At 60.7% G+C, this 22,767-nt stretch overlaps 2 protein-coding genes across 5 annotated transcripts in view; one reads left to right on the forward strand and one right to left on the reverse strand.

Annotated features, from left to right (window-relative positions):
• Positions 1–95: 95 nt before the first annotated feature.
• Positions 96–4,437, forward strand: Nkiras2 (NFKB inhibitor interacting Ras like 2). 4 transcript variants are annotated; one of them, XM_023717925.1, is made up of 4 exons: positions 2,108–2,189; positions 2,516–2,623; positions 3,245–3,486; positions 3,706–4,437. In XM_023717925.1, the coding sequence occupies exons 2-4, from the start codon at positions 2,530–2,532 to the stop codon at positions 3,943–3,945; spliced, it is 576 nt and encodes a 191-aa protein (XP_023573693.1). In that variant the 5' UTR covers positions 2,108–2,189; positions 2,516–2,529; the 3' UTR covers positions 3,946–4,437. The 4 variants fall into 4 exon arrangements, with proteins under 4 accessions (XP_023573692.1, XP_023573693.1, XP_023573695.1 ...); XM_023717927.1 differs by having other exon boundaries at positions 2,113–2,191; positions 2,400–2,623; XM_023717926.1 differs by lacking the exon at positions 2,108–2,189 and adding an exon at positions 2,273–2,373.
• Positions 4,438–4,501: 64 nt separating this feature from the next.
• Znf385c (zinc finger protein 385C) overlaps positions 4,502–22,767 on the reverse strand; it is a 35,376-nt gene continuing 17,110 nt past the window's right edge. The window contains exons 4-10 of the mRNA XM_023718136.1: positions 11,135–11,280; positions 8,738–8,848; positions 8,292–8,463; positions 7,075–7,368; positions 6,254–6,450; positions 6,058–6,168; positions 4,502–5,771 (exon numbers count right to left, since the gene is read on the reverse strand). Of these exons, the coding sequence (XP_023573904.1) occupies positions 5,547–5,771; positions 6,058–6,168; positions 6,254–6,450; positions 7,075–7,368; positions 8,292–8,463; positions 8,738–8,848; positions 11,135–11,280 (1,256 nt within the window). The 3' untranslated portion in view covers positions 4,502–5,546. The remainder of the gene's footprint in view (positions 5,772–6,057; positions 6,169–6,253; positions 6,451–7,074; positions 7,369–8,291; positions 8,464–8,737; positions 8,849–11,134; positions 11,281–22,767) is intronic.

Genomic DNA, 22,767 nt, shown 5'->3' on the forward strand with positions numbered 1-22,767 from the left:
GGGCCCAGGGACAGCTCGGGTGGGTGGGGGGCGCCACTTTACCCGCGGGAAGGATGGTGTGCCGGAGGGTGTTGCCTCTCGGGGCTTTGGCTTTCCTCATTACCCCGAGAGCCTGGTTGCCATTGCAACTTGGAATCCTACAGCGAGCTGAATGGCTGGGGCAGCCTGGGCGGAATCGGTGACCGCGGATCTGGAGGGAAGGATCCCCACGGCTTCCCGCCCGGTGTCGGCGTGTGTCCACAACGTTCTCCCGCGAAAAGGAAGAAGACACTGGGCGCCCGGTTCCACCAGCTTTCATCGGACCCTGCAGGCCCTGCCCAAGAAGCCAGGGGACGCAGGGCGTCCTCGCCCGCGCCTTTCATCCCTAGATCTCCAAGCAACGGCTGGTTCATCACCCCAATGACGCTGCCCTTTATGAGCTACTTTCATGTCGGCCGCCGGGAGCGCAGTCTCAGCAATAAGCCCAGAGAGGAGACATGACAGGCGCCCAGCCCTGCCTCGGAGTTTATAAGGCAGCTCACGGGGTGAGGTCCCCGCTCCTCTGTGTCCCCCGAGGTCCCACCCCTCATAAACTCGGCTCAGCACGCTTGGCTGGCTCAAGGCAGTGTGGACGCAGACTCAGCGAATAGGGCTACAACTTAGTCATCCTTCCAAGACCGTCCTCACCCAAGCCAACAGTTGTGGAGTTGAGTTAAATTAGGGCTTTCTGCGGTTAAGCCGAGGGAGTTTGAGGTTCTCCTGTAAAGCTGAAGGGACTAAGACAGAAAAGGACCTGGGGACTTTAAAAGGTGCTGGGGCTAGGAAGCTAACGCGGAGATACCGAGCACTTGCCTTGCAAGCAAGCGACCCTGGGTTTAATCCCGGCGCTGCACATTATCGATGTACCAGGAAGACGGTGTCAAGGCCCTGTCCTGTTTGCATGGCCCCTACCTAGCAGAGAGCTGAGGGCGAGGGCATGGGCAAGCTGGCATGGGGAGGGCAAGGGCATTCAGCAGCCCTTTCCAGGCTATCCATTCTGTGCCGAGTGGGAGGGCACAGTCCCACAGACAGCCCGCGCTCCTACCAGGAGCTGCCCTCCCCGCACCCATCTTCCCTTCTGTGCTGTCCTATTGGCGCCAACTCCTTTACACCCACGAGCTCTCAACCCTGTCTCCAACCTAGACCTTTCCCAGTGTTCCAAATCTGTACACTACCGACTGGGTAACTTCTGCTGTTTCTCCTGATGTTGAGGCTCAATGTGCACTGAACTTTCTCTATCCCTCAACAATAGATGGACCAAATAGCGCGTTTGATTCTCTTCCCCAAGTTCCCAATTATCTGCTTGGTGAGGTACCCCACCACCACCACTGCCCTGCTGCTACCTGAGGCTGACCACTGCGCTGACACCACCAAGTCTCTCACTGGCTTCGGACACGTGGTCCATTGCACTCGGTTCCATCTCTGGCCTAGCACACTGACCTCTGAAGAGTTGCAGTGTTTCCAAGGGCCATGATTCCCACTGTGTGCCCTCCACCCGACCCCCCAGCCCCCAGCCCTTCACCATTCACTGGGATTTGCCCTCCGGGCAGCTCTCCTTGATGTCCCACAATGCTCGACTCCTCCAGCCGTACTCACCGTGGCGCACTGTGATTGCTGGGTTAGCCAGCAACTCCACTGGACCGTGACATACTGGGGTCAGACACGTGGCAGCTTCTCGGCTCTTCCCCGCACATGGCCCTGCACGTGGTCCGGAAGCCCTGGACGAGGGCTGCAGGAGCCGCTCAGTTCTGGAGTGTGCTATGCCTAAGGTCCCGGGATCCAGCCCCAGCACCGCAGAAGAGATAAAGAAGCATCTGACGACTCATGATTGCGCAGACGAAGCGCTCGTGAAGGACGGCAGCCTTTAGAAAGAACATGTGGGCCCTGAGACCCCCCAAAACAGCGGCTCGCGTCCGGAAGCCTAGAACCTGCAGCCCTCGCGCTCTACAGGGCCTGTTCCCGGCCGGCATTTCCCGCGTCGGCCTCTGGGGGCGCTGTGCGGCCTGCGCTCGCTCCGCCACCGGAACTCGCCTTGCCGACCGGAAGCCCGGGGGCGGGGCTCTGCGGAGCCCACTTCCGCCGGGGCCGATCGGGAGCTCCGGGGCCAGTCTGCCCATCCCCCGGTCCCTGCGCGCTCCAGCGGGCCTCGGGGGTGTGGCCGGGCCCGGGAGGTGCGGAGCCGGCGCGGGCTTCTCTGGCCGTGATCCGTTAGTCCCTGGGTGTCTGCTAAAGGCCGGGCTCGCTCTGTGGGAGGGGTCCTTGGCGGGCGCGGCCCCTGGGGAGCGGCTGTGGGCGCGATCTCTGCCGTCTGCGCGGGGATCTGGCCGTGGGGCTCCTGGGTCCCTTTCGGGGAAGGTGATTCTGACTGCGTCTCCCCAGCGGGAGCGCTGCAGACCCCGGGAGCCGCGCTTCAGCCCCTGCCTGGCTCGGCGGAGGGAGGGCTTCCTCTGCTTTGATCCCCTTACCCCGCCTCACCCGGGCGCCTCTGTCCCTCCAGCTTGGAGGCGAAGCATGGGGAAGAGCTGCAAGGTGGTCGTGTGTGGCCAGGCGTCAGTGGGGAAAACTTCCATCCTGGAGCAGCTCCTGTACGGGAACCATGTAGTGGGTGAGTGCGGTTGGGGCCGAGGCTGGTGGAAGGCGGTTCCGCACAAGGAATAGAAAGGCATCTCACCCCGCACAGGCTCAAAGCTGCTCCATAAGGAGGAGTTTTTGTACCATAAGGCTGGTGTGGCACACACCCATCATCCCAGCACGCCGGGAGGCTGAGGCAGGAGGAATGCTACGGGGAACTAGTGACATCTGTTTCAAATTTTAAAATTAAAGACTGGTGGCAGTTACAGAAATCCTGTTTTCCTCGTTGGACCTGAGAAGGGAAGACGGTAAAACTAATGTAACTGTCAGCTCTCCAGCATTAAACAGCTCTGAAAGGAAAAAAATCCAGGATCTGGCCCGGTGTGGTGGCACACACCTGTATTCCCAGCACTTAGGAGGCTGGAAGCAGGATGATTGTGAGTTTGAGACCAGCCTGGACTACAGTGAGAGCTTGAGGTCAGCCTGAACTGCGTAGTGAGACCCTGTCTCAAAAAGACCGGGAAAAAAAAACCCTGGAGAAGCCCCCACGGGATGCACAGTTTTAGTGTGACATTCAAGTCATTGTCCCAAATCATTCCAGCCCCTCCTTGGCCCGATGACACTTGGTCCTATCAGGCTTCTCATCCCGTCCCAGGCTCTGAGATGATTGAAACCCAGGAGGACATCTACGTGGGCTCCATCGAGACAGACCGGGGCGTGCGGGAGCAGGTGCGCTTCTATGACACCCGTGGGCTCCGGGACGGGGCTGAGCTGCCCCGGCACTGCTTCTCCTGCACAGATGGCTACGTCTTAGTCTACAGTACTGACAGCCGAGAGTCTTTCCAGCGTGTGGAGCTCCTGAAGAAGGAGATTGACAAGTCTAAAGACAAGAAGGAGGTGCGTGGCCAGCGGGGAGGCCCAGGGCTGACACGGGGCTCTTGGCCAGGAGGTGGGATGCTGGCTGGGCCAGGCTGTGCTGGGGAGTCATCATCCCCAGAGGTGGCTGCACCACATCAGGGGTCCCCTAGTCTGCACAGTGGCTCTGTGCTCTTTCTGAAATATGTGAGGCACCTGCTCCCAACCCACAGTCACTCGAAGGCTTCTGTCCTCATCCAGGTCACCATTGTGGTCCTGGGCAACAAGTGTGACCTGCAGGAGCAGCGGCGGGTGGACCCGGACGTGGCTCAGCACTGGGCCAAGGCGGAGAAGGTGAAGCTGTGGGAGGTGTCGGTGGCTGACCGCCGCTCGCTGCTGGAGCCCTTCGTCTACCTGGCCAGCAAGATGACGCAGCCCCAGAGCAAGTCGGCCTTCCCCCTCAGCCGCAAGAACAAGGGCAGCGGCTCCCTGGATGGCTGAACAGCTGCTGCCCGCTCACCCGCTGGCCACATGGAGCCCTGGGGCCCGGAGAGTGGGTGGGGAGTGAGGGCGAGCCCTGCTCAGCCTGGCAGCCGGGCTTTCTCCTCCTGGCCACTCTGGCCCTCTCAACCCCAAGTAGTGCAGCTAGTCTTCATTAGCGCCCCCTCTGTACTCCCCGCCTCTCCTAGCTGACATCCTGTCCACACTGTTGCCTAGGGCGGTGTCCCTCCTGTCCGCCTGACAGGAAAAAGAACTGCCATGCCGCAAGTGCCCAATCCAGGGTCTGGGGCCTTTTTGATTTTGAGACAGGGTCTTGCTAAGTTTCCCAGGCCAGCTTCAATCTTGGATCCTCCTGCCTCAGCCTCCTGAGTAGGTGGGATTCCAGGTATGCACCCTCATGCCTGGTAGGGTCTGGTTCCAGTGACAGGGTTACCAGTGCTCCGAGCTTCCGGCTTGGCGCACACGTGCGTATGCACACACACGCACACACACACACACTTTTGAGGTACTAGCCTGGACATAAGAGGTGTGTGCATAAGGGGTGTCAGGCCCACCTCCTCCTCGCCAGACCCTTCTGGCTGGAAGAAGCCAGCTCCTGGGAGAGCCAGTGTACCTGACCCTGTGTCCTGTGTCCTCTGGCCCAGAGACGGCCCTGCTGCCGTGGGATCCGGCTCTCCCACGTCCTTGCCTGCCCTTGGTCTCTCCCTCTTCAAGGTGCTTGGCCCCCGCGCTTGCGGCTGGACCCCGTTCCCCGAACCACCAGGGGGCAGTGGCGCGCCGCCCTCGGTGCACTGCAGGCCTGTGCCTGGCCTCTGGAGCGTCTGTCGCCTGTGTCTATGTCCCTGCCCATCAGCCAAGGCTGGACCGGTGCTTGCCTACCCCCCTGACCTCGTCGCCCAGACAGGCAGGGGGAGCAGTAGCAGCTCCAGGGAGCTCCTCGCCACCTCTGTGCCATGGGCTTCCACCACGTGCCCGCGATCCCAGCCTGGCAGCACTCCTCAGGGCAGAGCCGGGCTGGAAAAGGAGACTGAGGGCAACCATCAACAGGCTCCCTCAGTGCTTGTTTATTGATGCATTTATTGGACACAATAAAACCACAACTGTTATCAAAAGTTTTCCTCTTTTGTCATTTTCCCACTGGAAATAACCCCAGAAAGGAAATTAGGGGCCTTGGGGTGGGTGGGGCCCAGCAGCGCAGAGGGTGCTGGGGACCACGTGGGAGTGGCAGCCCAGAGCAGGAGGACTGTGTGTGAGCTGCACCCCGTCCGCTGCCACGCCTCAGGCCCGCTCCTGATCGGCTGGAGCCCCTCCCTAACCTCCAGAGAATCCAGGGAGCGGCTCAGGACAGAGGTCGCCGATCTGTGCCCAGGCTGGGAGAGCTCGTCCCGGAGTGGGTGAGGTCTTTGGTTGGAGAAAGCACCACAGTGCCTGGGCTGGGGTTTGGCCTAGATCTTGGAGCATGGTGGGCTGGGCGGGCAGGAAGGGCAGGGCAGGAGGGCGATGGCTGAACCCCGGTGTGTAGCGAGGGGGGCCCATGGAACCAGCCCCGCGGCTACGGGAGGGGCGGGAGGGAGGCGCCTTGGGGAGTGGGCCGGGCTGGGCTAATAGGGCGCAAAGACTACAGGACCCGGGGCGGGGCGCACCGCCCCAGCAGCCGCGCGGAACAGTGCGGGGCCCAGGACAGGCGTGGGGAAGAGGGCCGGCCGGAGGGCCAGGGGCCCGGGCAGGGCGCAGATGGTGGGGGCAGCGGCCGCGGCGGGCAGCGGGCTGGGGAGGAGGCGGGCAGCCAGCGTCCTGGTGAGCTGCTTCTGCAGGGCCAGCTTGGACTGCAGAGGGACAGCGCGTCGGGCAGAGCCGGGGAGGGCACACACCCTCCTGCGCATCAGGTGCTTCCTGTGGGCGCGCTGCCTCCGGTTCCAGCCCCAGCCCCCCATCCTCCCATCAGCCACCTGTCTTCCTGCCCCAGGGAGCACGACCTTGGACGGGGGACAGGGCAGGGGCTCGGTCTCAGGAGATCCAGGCCACCACCCCACGCCACCTCCCCGGACATTCCCAAGGCTGCCGGGTCCCCCTCCCTGCCGGCCACCCCACCCACCCCTTCCCAGCGGAGACCTTAAGGACGCTCACGGCCAGCGCCGCCTGCCTCTGTAGCTTGCCGTGCAGGCTGGGGACCTTGGAGGGCTTCCCAGCCAGGCGGTCCTTGTGCCTCCGGCTGCTCAGGTGCTGACAGAGGGACGGACAGAACCGCGTGAGGACCGATCACCACCACCACCCCCCCGCCCTGGCCGCCGCTCCGCCCTGGCTGCACCTGCTTGAGTTGAGTCTCTGAGTTGACCTGCAGCTGACACAGTGCGCAGTGGAAAGGGGGTCTGGGGCTCTGCCGGCTTCCCCGGAATCCCGCCACTTTCCCAACCTTGTGTCCGGCCCCTCCCCTGGACACTGTGCGACCCCGGGCCCTGCGGGGAGCCCCCTGCTGGCCCTCCACCATCCACCGGTGCCTGGCCCCTGGAAAGGAGAAGACCACAGCAGTCAGTACCAGAGGGAGGGCCAGGTACCTTTTTTTTTTTTTTTTTTTTTTGTTCAGAGGATCAAACTCAGGACCTTGTACTTGCCAGACCTCCAGTAAAGCCAGTCGCCTTCCTGTAATGTAACCCTCAAGGGGGTCCTGCCTACCAGGGTCCAGCCTTCCATTCTAATGGAAAAGGGCCCTCCCAAGTCTCCCAAGATTTTGTTTGGTTTTTGGAGACAGGGTCTTGCTGTGTAGCCCAGTCTGGCCTTGAACTTACAGTGATCCTCCTGCTTCAGCCTCCTGTGGGTGGCATCAGAGCCACCCACCGCTGCCCCATGTCTCTCCAGAGATGCAGTGAGTGACCTTCCTTTTTTTTTTTTTTTGTTCGGAGGATCAAACTCAGGACCTTGCTCTTGCCAGACAGGAGCTTATGCTGCTGAGCTAAGCTCCCTGGCCTCGACTTTCCATTCTTGCGGCCCCAGTTCCCCCATCCCCAGTTCCCCCATCCCCCTCCCCTTAGCAGGAGCCCCAAGAATGCCTCCCCATGCCCACAGGCTCCAGGGCCCCCATGGCGAGGCCTGGCCTCTGTCCCTCCCCGATCCCCGGCCCAGTGCGCTGACCTGTGTTATGGGCCTGAAGCTGAGAGGCAGAGTTCACAGTCACCTTGCAGGTGGGACAGTAGAGGCGTCCCCTTTCTCGGCCACCTGCCCCGCCCCGGCTGCTCCCTGCAGCTGCCACCGCTGCTGCCTCAGGCTCAGGCCCTGGAGCCTCCCTGCCTGGCTCCGGGGAGCAGGGGAGGCAGCAGGAGGCCGAGGAGGCCGTGTCCGCCACCTCTGTGTGGCCTGGTTCTGGGGGTAAGGGCTCCAGGGTCTGTGGTGGCTGGTGTGGAAGGTTGAGGGGAGAGGCCGTGGGTGCTGCGGGGAGACAGAAGGTGCTGGTGAGGGGCTCCCGTCCACCGTGGGCAGCTGACATGATAAAGTGGGAGGGCTGGGTCTTCGGAGGCTCTCATGGCCCCGTATCAGGTGTGTGCACAGATGGAGAACTACGGAGCAGTGAAAAAACATTGACAGCAGTAAGCAGCAGTCTGTGACACACCATCAGCACTGGCCAGGGCCCGCGAGTAGCCAGCCGACGGGGCTGACACTCCCTGAGAGGCGAGTAGCCAGCCGACGGGGCTGACACACCCTGACTCACCAAAGCCAGGTTTTGGTCCTTTAGCCCGAGAGAAGCCAGGCTCGAATCGGAGTTGCGCAGGGTCCAGGTGGATAGGTAGAGCTAGTTGGACACCGTCTCCCCCCAGTTCACACCTCTATGGAGCTCAGAACGTGACCTCACTTGGGAACAGACTTGGCGGGTGGGGACAGTTAGGAGGAGCTGGGTGCAGTGTGAGTGCCTGGGATCCCAGCACGCGGAAGGCTGCAGCAGGAGGGGTCAAGTCTGAGCCCAGCCCGAGCAGCCGACAGACTTAGTGAGGCCCTGTCTCACACTTTAAAAATTAGTTCACATACAGCCGCAGGTTGGGACTCAGCCAATAACTGCTGTCCCTGTGAGATGCCCCAGAGGCACAGGGCTGGACACACGGGATTGGCGTGGATGCCAGGAGAGGCTGGGATAGCAGCCCCTCTGCGGCCCGTCCTGGCACCATGGCCCCCTGGATCTCAGGACCTACAGTTGTTTGTCTCCTCAGTGGCTGCAAGGGAACCAGGGACTGAGGGCTGGCCGGTCCCCATCCGCACACCCTGGTCAGGGCTGCTTTTGGAGCCGCCTCCTAGTGTGCTCAGCTCCCTGCCCCAAGAGGCCACACCCGCTTTCTGGAGTTGAGGTGCTCAGGACTGACCTCTGGCTCCTGGTTCTGCAGGGTCCCCACCAGCACTGGCAGGGGTTAGGCTTGGGGACACAGTGGCCTCATCCCAGGCTGGCGTCTGCAGCCTCTGCTTGTTCTTGGCAGCTTCGACAGCCTTGAGTTTTCTGGCATGTTTGTGGCCTTTATAATGCGCCTCAGCTTGGTTCTGTGGACAAGAGGCAGGGGTCACTGTCCCAGCCAGGAGCAGAAGTTGAGCCCCAGGAAAGATCCGCCAGGGAGATTTAGACTGCATTTTTGTTTTTCTTTCGTTTTGGTTTCATGAGACAGGGTCTCACTGTGTAGCCCAGGCTGGCCTCAAACTCACAGTGACCCCTCCTGCCTCAGCCTCCAGAGTGCTGGGGGCAGGGCCACAGGCCTCTGGCCACCAAGTCCCAAGGACAAACTGGAAGGAAGAACCAGCCCCCTCCCACCCCACTCACTGCCGAGTTGAACCTCAGGTGACAGATGTTACAGGAAATGCATAACTTCTTCTTCAGAGGGGCGGGGACCCCAAACGTGTGGCTGATGACCGCTTTCTGCACGGGGTCCATCTGTGTGGGGAGTGGGGTGCACACATCCTGGGGTTGGCTCGGGACGGGATGGAGCCAACCCCAGGGACGGCCAACTAAAGCCTCCAGAAGAGCGTCCCATCCTGTGGCTCCATCAGTCAGCCTGTCTCTGTCTCTGTCTCTCTCTCTGTCTCTGTCTCTGTCTCTGTCTCTGTCTCTCTCTCTCTCTCTCTCTCTGTCTCTGTCTCTCTCTGTCTCTCTGTCTCTGTCTCTCTCTTTCACTTTCCTTCTTTTTGTATTTCAGTCTTGATACATAGTCTAGGCTGCCTTTGAACTTACTATGTAGCCCAGGCTGATCTTTTTTTTTTTTTTTTTTTTTTTTGGGAAGGGTCTACAGGATGTTCAGGGTCTCACTACTAGGTTGGACTTCTAGTGATCCGCCTGTTTACAGCATCCCAAGAGCTGGGATTACAGGCATGCACCACCACACCCAGTCTCAATGGCTATCTCAGTGTGCCCTGGGGGCGGGGCCAGCACAGCAGGCCCAGGGATCGAACCCCCAGCCCTTGTGCCTGCTTGCAGGTACTTTAATTCACTGAGCTATTTGGCCGGCTCTCTATCTTCAAATCAAGGAAATTCTGCCTCAGCCTCCCAAATGCTGGGATTGTAGCTGTGTGCCACTATGCCCAGCTAGGCAGGTCCTCTATCTTATCAGCTCTGCCAACCTCTTCAGTGACGGCCGAGGCCAAGTTGAGGTTTCCCTGAGTGCTGTCATGTCCTTGGAATAGTCCCCTGGTGTTTCCTTTTTTTTTTTTTTTCCTTTTGCTTATTTTAGCGTATTTTGCTCCTGTCCTTGGGGGCCTGGGCTTCTGGTTTGTCCCGAGGAACTTTCCAAGTCTCCCCACAGGACGAGCAGGGGCTTCAGGATGGCGCTGGGGACAGCAAAGAGTTCTAATGGACACCTGAGGAAGTGGCCCTAAAGGAGTGCATGTCCCTGACGGCAGGACAGAAGCCCAGAGCCCCGTCCCCAGGGCCCCCAAGGTCCCCGAGGACCCCAAACTGCTTAGCACCTGATGCCCCTGGAGGTTGGGGAGGGAACCGCTCCATCCAGGTGACCCTGAGGGAATCTGACTTTATGTCTCAGGGTGACCAGAGCTCCGCGTGGTCTCCTGTGATTCTCAGGATGAAAAAGGGAGGGTTGCTTGTGTTCACCGGTGACCTAACGGCCATAGTCTACACCCACGTGCGCGCACACTCAGACCAGAACAGACATGTTCACACGTTTTTGGACAGGCAGAGACCAACATACACACCTTGAGCAACATACAAATACACACTCCCAAGCCAGACACACACCAAACACATACAGAGACACACGAGAAGCCTGAAGATGAACTGGGTGTGGTGGTGCACGCCTGCCAACCCAGCACTCGGGGAGGCTGAGGCAGGAGGATGGAACATTTGAGCCCCACTTGGACAACTTAGCAAGACCCCATCTTGAAATAAAAAATAAAAGGGCCTGAGGGTATAGCTCAGTGGGAAGATCCTGGGTTCAGTGTCCAGTACCAAAAATAAATACCCCAGCACTTGGGAGGCTCAAGCAGGAGGATCACTACAAGTTTGAGGCCAGTACGAACTGCCCAGGGAGCCTCTGTCTAAAAAAGAAGAAAATAAAAATTTAAAAAGAGGGCCAGTGAGATAGCTCAGTGGATTAAGCACCTGCTTAGGCAAGCACAGGGACTGGGGTTCAATCTTCAGCACCACATGCAGTGCCAGTCCCACCCCTGGGCATGCTGAGCCAGCCACTGAGACCGGCGTGGTGGCGCACGCCGGTAATCCCAGCCCCGGGAAGGCTGAAAACAGGAAGATCGCTACAAGTCCCCGAGCTGCATAGTGAGACCCTGTACCAGATACATTGAGAGAGAGAGAGAGAGAGAGAGAGAGAGAGAGAGAGAGAGAGAGAGAGAGAAAATTGATCACAAACATGCAGGACACCCATACACAAATTCAGCCTTACGTGTAATACCCAGACCTTGGGCCGGGGAGGTGGCTCAGTGGAATAAGCGCTTCCCTGGCAAGTGCAAGGGCCTGAGTTCAATCCCCAGTTCCACCAAAAAGAACCCCCCAAAACCCAGACCTTCCCAGTGACAGGCCCAGCGGAAAGCCCGGAGCCATCGCAGACCCACCGCAGACATGGTCACAGAAACCAGGGGGCTGTGAGGCTGCAGCACTGCCTAGGAGACAGCGGGCAGGGGCGGGTGGGGTGCTTCCTGCTGCCCCCGCCCCTGCCCCCTCCCTGTGCCCCAACCCCCCCCCCCGCTTCTGTACCGTGCTGAAGTTGGGGAAGAGGCCAAGCGGGGTGGCACCCTGGAGGTGGAAGGCCAGCAGGTGCTTGATGTCCAGCGCGGGCTGTGGAAGCCGGGCAGGCAACGGCAAGGGGCCCAGCAGCGGGCTGGGGGCGCTGGAGGCTGGGCCTGCGCAAGAGGGAGAAGGGCAGGGGTGAAAGGGGTGGCACACCTTCCCCTGCCCTAAGGGCTGAGGACGCACGGTTGAGGGCTTCCTGGGTGGGCCCAGGACAGAGCTGGGGGCCCCTTCACAAAGCAGCAGCCATCAGGCTTTATCCCTGAAATGTCCCTCCTGGGTGGACGGAGGCTGCCTAATTGTAGATGGGCCCCAGAGGAGGGGGGCCAGCCCCCAACATACACAGCCTGGGAGGCTGCAGGAGGTGCCTCACGTCCACATATTGCAAATTATTTCTAAACTCCTGAGGCTCAGGGGAAGCCCACCCATTCTGGGCACTGAGTGCCCAGCTCTCCCTCAGAACCCCAGCTATCTGCAAGAAGGGCTGAGAAGAGGGTCAGGCTGGCCGTGACATCACGGCGAGCCTCCTGCCTCAGCCTCCTGCATCCTGGGCTCATGGGCATGCACTGCCACACTCAGCTTACCACTGGGGTTTTGCAATCTTTGGTCTCAAGAGCCAGAGGCAAGACCAAGCGGGGGATACAGACTTGAACAACCAGACTGGGAGGAAGAAATAAAATGTCAGAAATCAATCCAGTCTGTTTGGGACTTTTTCAGACCCTGTCACTGCGAAACCAAAAGCAGGCCTCTGGCCTATGCCCTGCCCTGGGGCAGCCTCCCTGGACCACAGTGCCTTCAGCTTTCAGCTGGCAGGTGAGATCAAAGACAAGCAGGCCCCAGTGTCCGGGACAAGGAGCAGGAGAGCTGGGAATGTTGGGCGCATGTTCTTCGCCCTCTCCCCGGCATCCTGCAGACTCGATGTTCCTTCAACCATGACCCAGCCCTGGCTTTTCTAGGGCCAAAATATGGGCAGGGTCCAGGAGATGGATGTGACCGTCACCACTCTGCCAAGCACACGAGCACCAGGTTGCCTAGACCCAGCCCAGGCCCCTGCGTTGGTGCTCACGGGCAGGGACAGGGAGCCCAGAGTAGGCAGGGTCCCTAGCATCATGGTGTCCGGGGCCCAGCCCAGCTCTAGGCCCCTGCGTTGGTGCTCACAGCAGGGACAGGGAGCCCAGAGTAGGCAGGGTCCCTAGCATCATGGTGTCCGGGGCCCAGCCCAGCTCTAGGCGCTCCAGGGCCAGCTGCAAGCCCAAGGTGCACACTAGGTCTGGCTCTGTGGCCTTCGAGTCCCCAGGCACACAGGTAGCATTGGTGCCGCTCCTTGTGCAGGAGCCCAGAGAGAGCAGGGAACAGGCTACTGGCCTAGGCAAGGACCCCAGGAAGGCAGTGTGCAGAGGCAGCTCGAGAGTGAAGGCATCCAACTCTCCGAGGTAGGAAGCCTTGTGGCTGCACGCATACCCCCCCCAGCCATACCTCCCCCCAGCTGCACTGAGCCTGCGGGGACGCCAGGGCCCCGCATCAGCAGCTGTAGGGAGGCCAGGTCTGGCCGCTCTGGCTGTAGTGCCACTGTGAATCTGTGCTCCAGGGCAGCACATCCAGCAGCAGGTGCACGAAGGCCACAAAAGTGAGCTGGGGTAGTGCCCGGGCCGGGGTGCACGCCATGGGTGCGGCTGGTGCTGTTGCTTCTGGGGTGGGCTCTAGGCACTGCCAGGCCTCAGCCACAATCTCTACCAGGCTGGGCCAGGTCCACAGCGACCAGGTCTAGTGTCATCCGGAGCTTGAGAACCATGTGGGCAGGTAGAAGAGGGTGTCAGCATGCTCTATCCCCCTAGGAAGTGGGGGGGGGGGGTCCTGACCGGCCCAGGACAGCTTGGTGGGCAGAGGGCAGGTGGCCAGGAGCTGCAGGACCAGGCTGCCCAGGTGCCTCCCCAGAGGCCAGAATGGAGCCAGGAGAGCATGGACACTGTCACTCTGAAGGCCTGTCTAACATCCAGGAGTTGGCCAGCGACAGCCTTGCCCTCTCGTAGCGCCACACTGCCCAGGAAGGTGGTGGCGGGTCGCCCTTCTCAAAGGGACACTGATGTGGCAAACAGGGCCAGCCTGTGGGACTCAGGCCAGGCCCTGATCTCATCTACCACCCACCCTGCATAAGGGGATGCCTTCAGGCACTGGCAGGCCTCCGGAGGGAGAGAAAGGAGGGAGGACAGTTAGGCTTGTCCCCAGGGCAGCACAGGGTGGACGTGGAGACTGAGGCTGGCCTTGCCACCTTGGGCAGTCACTCAGCCTCTCTGAACATTAGTTTGGTTTTTTTGTTTGTTTGTTTTTGTTTTTGTTTTGGGGGGGAACTGGGGATTGAACTCAGGCCCTTGCGCAAGCGCTTATCCTACTGAGCCATCTCCGTGGCCCCCGAACATCAGCTTTCTACCTGTACTTAGCTCACACCTGCCCTTGCTCATCACAAAGAGCTGACCTGTTTGAACCATAAATCAATCTTTGCGATTGCTCTTCTACGTGCCGAAGAACATGACAATCCCCTAGCGCTTGAAGGAGCCTGGTTTTCCTGCAGCACAGCCCGTGTGCCTGCAGGGTGGCCCTCCCACCCAGCTCAGGGTGGCCTGGCAGCCAGCCGTGTGCTGCTGGTCACCTCTCCGTGGGGAAGGCAGCCCTCCCCACAGCCAGCCAGGGTTGGCACAGCTGCACCCTGGACAGAGCCCAGCGTGCTCACTGCCTCCAGGGGCCACGCCAGTGACAGAGTTTTCACAGGACAGGTGCTAGCATAGGGCCCAGGAAACCAGTGAGCCCAGGCTGCCACGTCAGCCACGGAAGTCTGCATGGCAGCCCGGGGACCTCACTCTCTCACAGGAGCCACAAGCCCAGACCTTTATGTCATCTCCTGAGTTTTTAAAATAGGAAACTAACGAGTTTTTCACCAATGCAGTAGAAAATCAACAAGACACACCCGCACTGCAGGTTGCGCAGGAGATGCCCTGAGTACCCGTGGTCGGGGCGCTCGCTGTCCCCTGCAGCCGGCCCAGCACCCAGTGCGTGGTAGGTCCTCAGCAAGGTGCCACGGGCAGCGTGTCCCAGGGCTGCTCCTGGGTGGCCCCGTGTCCACCTGCTGGCCCCTGGTGGCCACCCACCTGCACGACCCTCCCGTTCCTGGGGCTGTAGTGACCACCATGCTCTGCCTGGCAGCTGAGCCTCCACGGCTTCTGCGGGGTGGGGTCACAGTTGCCGGCACAATGTCCCCTTTGGCCATGCAACATATGGTAGTCAGCTTCTCCTCCAGCCTGGTGCCCCGGGGCAGTGGATGCCCTCTGGAGCAGTTCAATCCCGCTGGATAAGCAGAGGGTGCAGTTGGGCACCCAAAGTGACGTGGCACAGCCTTGCTGGTGGCTGCAGTGACGGCGCTCTCGCCTGGCCGCACTTGCTGAGCCCTGGGCCCACGGCCCTCAAGGCCGAACACCAGCCATCAGCTTCTGCTTGGAGGTTCACTCCCCAGCTGGCTGGCTTCTTCCCGGGGGTGGGGGTGGGGGGACCAGGGCGGCTCTGGGACCTGCACCCCTCCCCTAGCAGGGCACCACCCTGGACCAGGGCATGGGTGGCTGGGCAGGCAGGAGCAGCAATGAGAGATAAGGAGAAGTGTTGGGGGCCACAGAGGTGCGTCCACACGGCCCCATATCCTCCCTGGCTGTGGGGCAGGCTGGGCCACACCTATGGACAGCCACATTTTATTGGAAGTGTCCAGGAGACACTGAGTCCTGGGGGCAGTGATTCTCAGGGCTGCTGGGTAACTGGTGGCTCCAGCAGGGTCAACATGCAGACTGACCTTCACCTCCCGGCCCAAAGGACGAGTGTCACTGCAGCCCCAAGCCCCAGCCCATGAGAAGGAAGGCGGCAAAGCTAATGCTGCCTGGCCACAGGCTGCGGAAGGAGACTTGCTTTTTCAGATGCACCCAGCCTACCGGTAAGCAGCCAGGGCGGGCAGCTGCGGTCCGTGCAAGCGACGCCCAGCGCTTCCCACAAGTCTTGGGGCTCCCATCCTGGTGACTCCGAGGGCCATGCTCAGACCCAGGGCTGTGTGGCCTCTCCCTGTGGGAGCCCTCTCCACCAGCAAGGGCCACCTCCACCCCGTCCCCAGCAGCCAGGGAGAGCATGCACGTGCACATATACCCCACAGGACCCCAGCCTCGAGACTCAGGGTCGCCAGGTGCTACCTGTCTGCCCCAGTCCCCAGCCGCTTCTGCAATGCCCAGCACTGCTGTCTGCCCAGCTGCCTTAGACGACACCATGCCCTTTGTCCCTACCTTTGTTCTCTCAGTCTGGCACTCCTGGTCCTTCATTCCTGGCCCCTCCCCATTCATTTTTTTTTTTTTTTTCCTGGAACTGGGGATTGAACTCAGGGCCTTCACAATGAACTACATTCCCAGCCCATTTTTTATTTTTTGTCTTTTTTTCGAGACAGGGGCTCGTTACACCTGAGGCTGGCCTTGAGCTCACTTTGTAGCCTAGACTGCCCTCAAACTTGCAGTGATCCTCCTGTCTCAGCCTCCCGAGTGCTGGGATGACAGGTATGTGCCACCATGCCTGGCCTCACTTTTTATTTTTTAAGACAAGGTCTCTGTGAGCTAAGCTGCCCAGGCAAGACTCAAATTCCTGATCTACCTGTCTCAGTCTCCCATGGGGCCGGGATCACAGGCCTGTGACACCAGGCCCAGCTTCCCTTTCATTTTTGGGAGCAGCTGGGTGTCCCAAGCTCCCAGGCAGGCAGGCATCTGTCCCCTGAGCTCATGCAACACTGGCAGTGCAGGGATCCTGTCAAATCTCTGCCCTTACTTCCGGGAGGCCAAGGTCACGCCAATCCCCTGTCACATCTCCAGGTCCCTGTCCAGGGTCAGGACACAGATTCCTCAGTAAAAGTGGGTTGTTCTGGGGAACAAAAGGACTCATCCTGGCTCCTGGAAGACCTTCCTGTTTCTGGGACCTTGATTAGATGACTTTGAACTCTGAGCCGGAGTGGGGGACCGTCTTATCCACACCCATGTGTCCTGGCCTTCTTGGGGAGAAGGAGCAGTTCGAGGCCAGCGCCCTGCAGCCCCTGGTTTTCCTGCCCACTAGAACTGGAGCTTCCTCCTGCCTCAGCTTTCCCAGCGCAGAGCTTGCAGGCGTGTGCCACAGCTCCCAGCTGCACACTACTGCTGCCCGGAGGGGGGCCCTCTCCTCGCCACACTCTTCCCAGGACTCAGCCCTTCTTTCCAGGTGCTCTGGCCGGAAATGTGCCTTCCGAAAGCTCCCAAGCCCCAGACCTGCCAGCCATAGAACCTGTACCGCCTACCTCCAGGACTACGCAGCTGGACCCTGCCCTCGTGCCCAGGCCTGGTGGGCTTGCTCTCCTCACCATCTCTTACTGCTTACAAAGCTCCCTGACTGTCAGTGCCTCTCGGGTGTCAGGTGCCCCCTTGCTGGCCCCTCCATCCGCCCCCACCACATCTCCTGCCCCAGCCAGCAAGGCGGACCTCCTCTGGGTGCCAAGACCCCGCCTTGGGTCCTCTGCTCGTGCTGCCCTTCTAGGGTGCTCCTGACCTCTGCTCTGCCCTCACCTGCCTCATCTAGTCCCCTCTGGCCTCAGCTGGCCTCGCTTTGGAGGAAGCAGCTCCTCATGTCCTTTCCAGGAAGTCCCCATCTTTTCCACCCCTAATACTCGAAGGTTACAAATCTCTGATTGTTTTCTGGGGCACCTTTGCCCCACCCCATTCCTTTCCTGGGGGGGAGCGGCCCTGTGGCTCACTCGATGAACTCTGACCCCCCAGCAGCCAGAACAGTGCCTGGCCCCAGTCAGTGACCCCAGCAACTGATTTTGTTTTTTTGCAGAACCAGGGATTGAACTCAGGGATTGAACTCAGGGAAGCGCTTATTCCACTGAGCCATCTCCCTGGCCCGATTTTCTTTCTTTTTTAAATGTATTTAGTCCAGGGTCTACAGGGTCTCACTACACAGATTGGACTCGTAGGGATCCTCCTGTTTTCAGCCTCCCAAGCGCTGGGATTACAGGCGCGCATCAGTGTCCATTGCTGCCTCAGCACGCCCTGGGGGCGGGCCATACGGTACCTGGGGATCGAGCAGGCCCCAGCTTCTGAATGAGCAAGGGGAGCTCATCAGGGAGCCCCGACAAGCGAATGCATGACCTAGGCAAGGCTACCGCACTGGGGTCCTCCCGGGGAGGGTGACAGCCGCGTGGTCTTTCCTCCCACACAGCTGGGGCTGGCGATGCTGCCCCACTCCGAACAGGGCGAATGAGTCCGGCTTCCGGAGAACCAGAGAGCAAGTGGGAGGCACTGGGGACCTGGGGCTTCCGGAATGGCCCCACGCAGCACAGCGGCTGCAGCCTACCCCAGCTGGGTGCCAGGCACTGGGCAGTGCGGGTACAGAGCACCTCCATGTCCCCATGTGGTGTTGGGGAACTGCTGGAAAGGGGTGACACCCACCACCTCAAGGGGGCCGGCAGACACCGGAGGGTGCCCAGCATAGTCTCACCCTGGAGTGCTGGAGGCAGCACCACATCACGGTCTTCCCTCCTCCTACCTACCCACCCCACAGGGGAGCCCCAGAGGCTGTCATGGAGACTCCACGCTGGGTCCCCAGGTTCCTCTGGCCCAAACATGGGACCCCCCCAAACTAAGAAGTGCACATGCCCAGCTTAGGAGGGAGGCTGGGCGCTTAGGAAGACCGAGGTGGGAGCTCCCCCTGAGCCCTTCAGGGGTCCCCAGAGGCAAGGTCCCCAGTCTCCCCAGCCCAGTTCTCCCTGTGCCTACCCTCATGGAGGCCTCAGGGCTATGATCTCAGGCAGTCACCCTGGGCTCTACAGAGCGTCCACAGCCCCTAGTGGTCAAGGGGACGAAGCCTGGCCTGCAGCAGCTTGGGTCTCCACTGGGGGTGCCCGGCTCACTTGGCTTCCTGCCACCGCGCCCCCGCCCACCGCCGCGCCCCCGCCCACTGAGGACTGTGGGCAGAGCGAGCGGGGCTTCCCAGTGGTTACACCGGCAGGCCAAGCTGAGATGGCAGCAGAGTGTATGCGGTGGCCAGGCCCAGTGCTTCTCAGGAGTTGGGGGCCAAGGACTCCGGGTGCAGGAAGGAGCCGGGTCTCGTGGTGGGGGAATGAACTTTCAGGAGCTGCCACCAGGATGCTGCCGTTCTCTAGTGGTCTTAAAAGTCGGTGGCCCCCCATGCTGCGGGAGGTTGAGGCAGGAGGGTCTAAGTTTGAGCTCGGCCTGAGACCATGTTCTGTGTGCAAAGAAGGCTGAGGCAGTGGGTGACCCAGATTCTTCTTCCAGCTGGCAGAGTCCCCCTGGAAGTGTCTTTCTGTACCCCCAACTGGCCACCCTGCTGTCCCTCACAGGGCCCGTGGTGCAGGTGGTCCATCAGGGCCCCTCTGGTATGCTGCACACCATCTGCCTTTGACACAATCCCTGTACCCTGGGCAGAGCTGTGGCACACGTGTGCTCCTGGCTGCACTTGGACAAAGGGACCTGGCCCAGCTACCACGCCAACCCACCCCAGCATGGCACACCCCAAAAGTGCTAGGCGGGTGGAGGCCTCTGATGGCTGCATATCTAGGGCAGCCCCTCCCCACACAGCCAGGTGTCCACAGGCAGCTGGCCTCGGGCAGGTGGGCGGGTCATACAGAGGGGAAACCAGAAACTGCCGGGGAGGGGGCTACAGGGTGGGGGACAACAGGGAGGGGACTGGGAAGCCACCCCCTGCTGCTGGGCAGCAAGACACACATACACACTCACACACACAAAGGGCAACCCACACAAAGAGGACAGGAAGGCACGGGAGCGCATGCGTGCACCTGTGTCCCCACGGTCACGGTAGGACAGCGTCTCTGGTTGCACACATGGATGCACACACACGGGCACTGACACACCAACCCACAGGGGTGTGCAGATGCCATCAACAGACACATGTGTGTGCACAAACATCCACACGGCACACAGAAGGACGAACAGACACCACAGCATGAAGCAGTAGGCAGGCAGTGCACACCCTTGCAGGGACGCCGCGGGGACCTAAAGCCAGGTGGGTCCTGGATGGCTCCCATGGTGCTGCCCCACACACTGGGGGCACACACGCGTGCACACGGACATATCAAGCAATAGCACTGCATCTCTAGCTCAGACAAAGCCAACACTCTGCCAAGAAAAGTGGGGGTGCCGTGAAAAGAAGGAGCCAAGCATGGGGGGATCAGAACGGAGGCTGGACCCAGACCCGCTGAGCGCCTCTTCCTGGTAGGATTAGGGTTCCCACCCCAGCCAGGGGCTCCCACACTCTCCACTTCTGGGTGGTCTGCACCCTGGGTATGTTGCTATCCAGCCCCCCAAAGCCCAGTCACTGGCTCCAAGCTCTCCTGGCCATGGTTCCCCAAAGGCTCTCTGGAAGGATGGTGGCTGAAGACTAGCCGGTCCTGGGTGGGAAGCGAGTGGGGAGACGTACCCCCTGCCCATTTTTATCTGCTCTCCCAGCCTCCACTTGCCCCTGGGCCCTGGGGGCGTCGAGGACATGATCTGCTACTTGGAGCCTTTGGCTTAGCCCTGGGGACCCCGCTTGCAGGGGGCACCTGGGGTTCCCTAGCTGCTCCCACCCCCACCTTTGTTCTTGGGGTATTAGAGGCAAATGACCGTGGCACCTGCCTCTCTGCCAGGTGACTTTTGCAGTCCATAGTCACAGGAGGTGGACAGGGTTGAGGCTGGCAGCACCCCCACCTCATGTTGCCCTGCCCTGTCCCAGCCCCAGCTTGGGGGGCTGCACTCACCCAAGAGCATGCTCAGCCTTTCCCAGCCTCGGAGACAAGCGCAGAGCAGATGAAACAGCCCAGTGACAGAAAGGAGGGGACAGGGACAGGAGGGGAGGGCGCAGGGGAGGGACTCCTTGCCTGGCCCCGGCCCCTCTGGCGAGAAAGGAGCTGCTAAGTGAGGGCGGGCACTGAGCCCGGCACGTGCTCCTCTAAGGGCGGAAATGAGGGCCACACGGACAAGGTGTGGGGAGGGTCCTGCCTCCTCTGCTGATGGCACCCATGGGCTTGGTCCACTGAGACAGTGAGGGTCAGAGAGCTGCAGGTCCTTTCTCTGACTGCAGGAGGACCTCTCTGTGGTCTGTCTGTCCGGCCCCAGCCTCCCCTCCTGCCAGGCCTGCCTCAGTGTCCCCGACCATCCCTCCATATTGCCTGGCTTTTGCTCTGGGGTAAGCAGAAGTTCAGAGAAGCTCATTGTGTCTGAGCCTTTGCTGTGGGTGGTAGGAGGAGCCCAGCTTGCACCCTGGGACTTGCTGCTTGTGAGGGGGTCCCAGCTCTCAGAGGGAGCCCTGACCCCTGTCCTCCTCCCTGCTGGAGGCTGCCATCTGCTCACCTGTGCACCTGTGCACCTGCAGCAGTGCACCTGGTGGGCAGGCCGGAGCCACTGCTGGATCCAGCCCACATTCCAGACTCCAGCCTCGTCTCCACCAGACAATGGCTGTAATCTTAACAGCTGGCACCCTGGGAGTGGCCAGCAGCCCCCCTAAGCTGATTTATGAGGCTTGGAAGGGGCTCTGGGCTGAAGGAACAGAAAGAAACCCAAGCCAGAGCCCCTCATCCATAGGCACAGACGGAACCTTTGTCCCTCACCTCTCCCAGGGGTCTGGGGCTCCACTGCTGGCCAGGGTCACCCTGGGGAAGGGGAGGGAAGGACATCCAGGAAAAGCAAGGGATGTGTATGCTGCCCAGCTGGCAGGAGGATGTGGCATGGGTCCTGGTGAGGCAGCTTGGACAGTCATGGTGCAGCCTCAGGACGAGGGGTCACTGAGGAGGGTGGCTTCCTGGGCCCCTGATGGGACACAGAGTAATCCATCTGGGGAAGTGGAGCCCTGAGCACATAGGCTTTGATCTCTAGGCTGACCACAGGCACGGGCTTCCAGGAATTGGGGCTGAAGGCCGGTGCAAGCCAGAGCTGGGCAGCCTGGGCAGGCGCTGTGAATCCTGCTGTCCTGTGTCCCCATGTCTGCCCTGCTCGGAGCAGTTCAGTAGCCAGGGCTGAAGCCATTTCTTCCTTCCTTTGCTGGCTGGGTGATTTGCTTGTTTGCTTTTTGAGACAGGCCTCATATGTAGCTCAGGTGGCCTAGAACCCCTGGCTATCTTCCTGCCTCAGCCTCCCAGTGCTGGGAGGCTGTGGTGCTCATCCGCCACTCTCTTCCCCAGGGATGGGGTGCGGTAGGACTTAGGGTGCTGCCCCGCCCCAGCCTGGCTGTGTGAACTTGTGCTCTCCCAGCTTCCAGTACCCAGTGTGCAGGGCGAGTCCTGAGGGTGTCCAGGGAAAGCAAGGACAGACAGTCTGCTTTTGGGGCAGGTGGGTCACGGTACCGCAGGTTAAGGTGAGGAAGCTCAGGCCGGCTCTGTGATCTCTGCAGATGTGGCAGATCCAAGCAGACCTGTCCAGGCACGCAGTGCGTGCGTGTGTGCGTGTGTGTGTGTGTGTGTGTGTGTGTGTGTGCACGTGTGAGCACAGGTGCACACGCCACACGTATCCATGTGATGGTTGGTAGCATCACTGGGGACAGGTGGGAAACGCTCCTGGGAGAACTTCCGCAGCTGGGGCGTCGGGGGCCAGCCTCTGTCTGTGTCTCTGTGTCTGTCTGTCTCTTGGTCTGCCTCTGTCTCTGTCTCTCTGTCTCTGTGTCCGCCCCTCCTCCACTGCTCCTTCCCACACTCTGCACCCCAGGACAGAACTGGCCCACCGCCTGTGACGCCTGTCACTGTGGCTGCCTGCAGCCCCACAGGCCCCTAATCAGAGTGACAGCTCCTGGGAACAGTGTCCTTCCCGCTGCCTCCCCAGGCTGAGGGTGAGGGGGTGTGGGTGCTGGGCTCCTCACACTCGACCTTGGCCTCCCAGGGTGGGGGTCTCCCAGAGCGCTTCTTGGGGCTCTCTACTGTTCCAGGGGCTGACGACCCCCAGCCCCATGGTGGGCAGGTGCTGGCCTAGTCCTCCCAGAAACCCAGGGTTCCTGCAGACCTGGGGCCTGATCACTGGAGCCTGGTTATGGCCAGCACAGCCAGCTCCACGATACTGGGCCCCTCAGCAGGGCCGGCTGGGAGCCTGGGGCAGGGGGCCAGGTGCCCTGATGGATGCCCGCTGCACGGGCCATGTAAGTGCCAGGCATGTGGCTTTGGGTGAGCCACTGACAGCAATCGCCCCGAATAGTCCTGCCCTGCTGTCAGCTGCACTCCTGCCTGCCCCCACATCTCACCAGTGCCAAGCCTGATGCTCTGCTTACCAAGGCCCCGAACCCCTTCCTCACCCACCCCCTTTCCTTCTCATTCTCACCCTTCCCCTGTGCCAGGGACAGCAGGCAACACTAATTTTTCCTCCCCATGGTGCTGCTGGTTTTTTTTTTTTTTTTTTTTTTTTTTTTTGTGGAGCTGGGGATTGAACTCAGGCCCTTGCACTTGTCAGGAAAGCACTTGTTCCACCAAGCCATCACCCTGGCCCCCAACACACGCCTGTATTCTGAGCTAATCCGGAGGAGGCTAACGCAGGAGAATTGTAAAATTTAAGCCCAGTGTAGGC

Source organism: Octodon degus, unplaced genomic scaffold, assembly GCF_000260255.1.
Source record: "Octodon degus isolate 3935 unplaced genomic scaffold, OctDeg1.0 scaffold00056, whole genome shotgun sequence".
NCBI lineage: Eukaryota > Metazoa > Chordata > Mammalia > Rodentia > Octodontidae > Octodon > Octodon degus.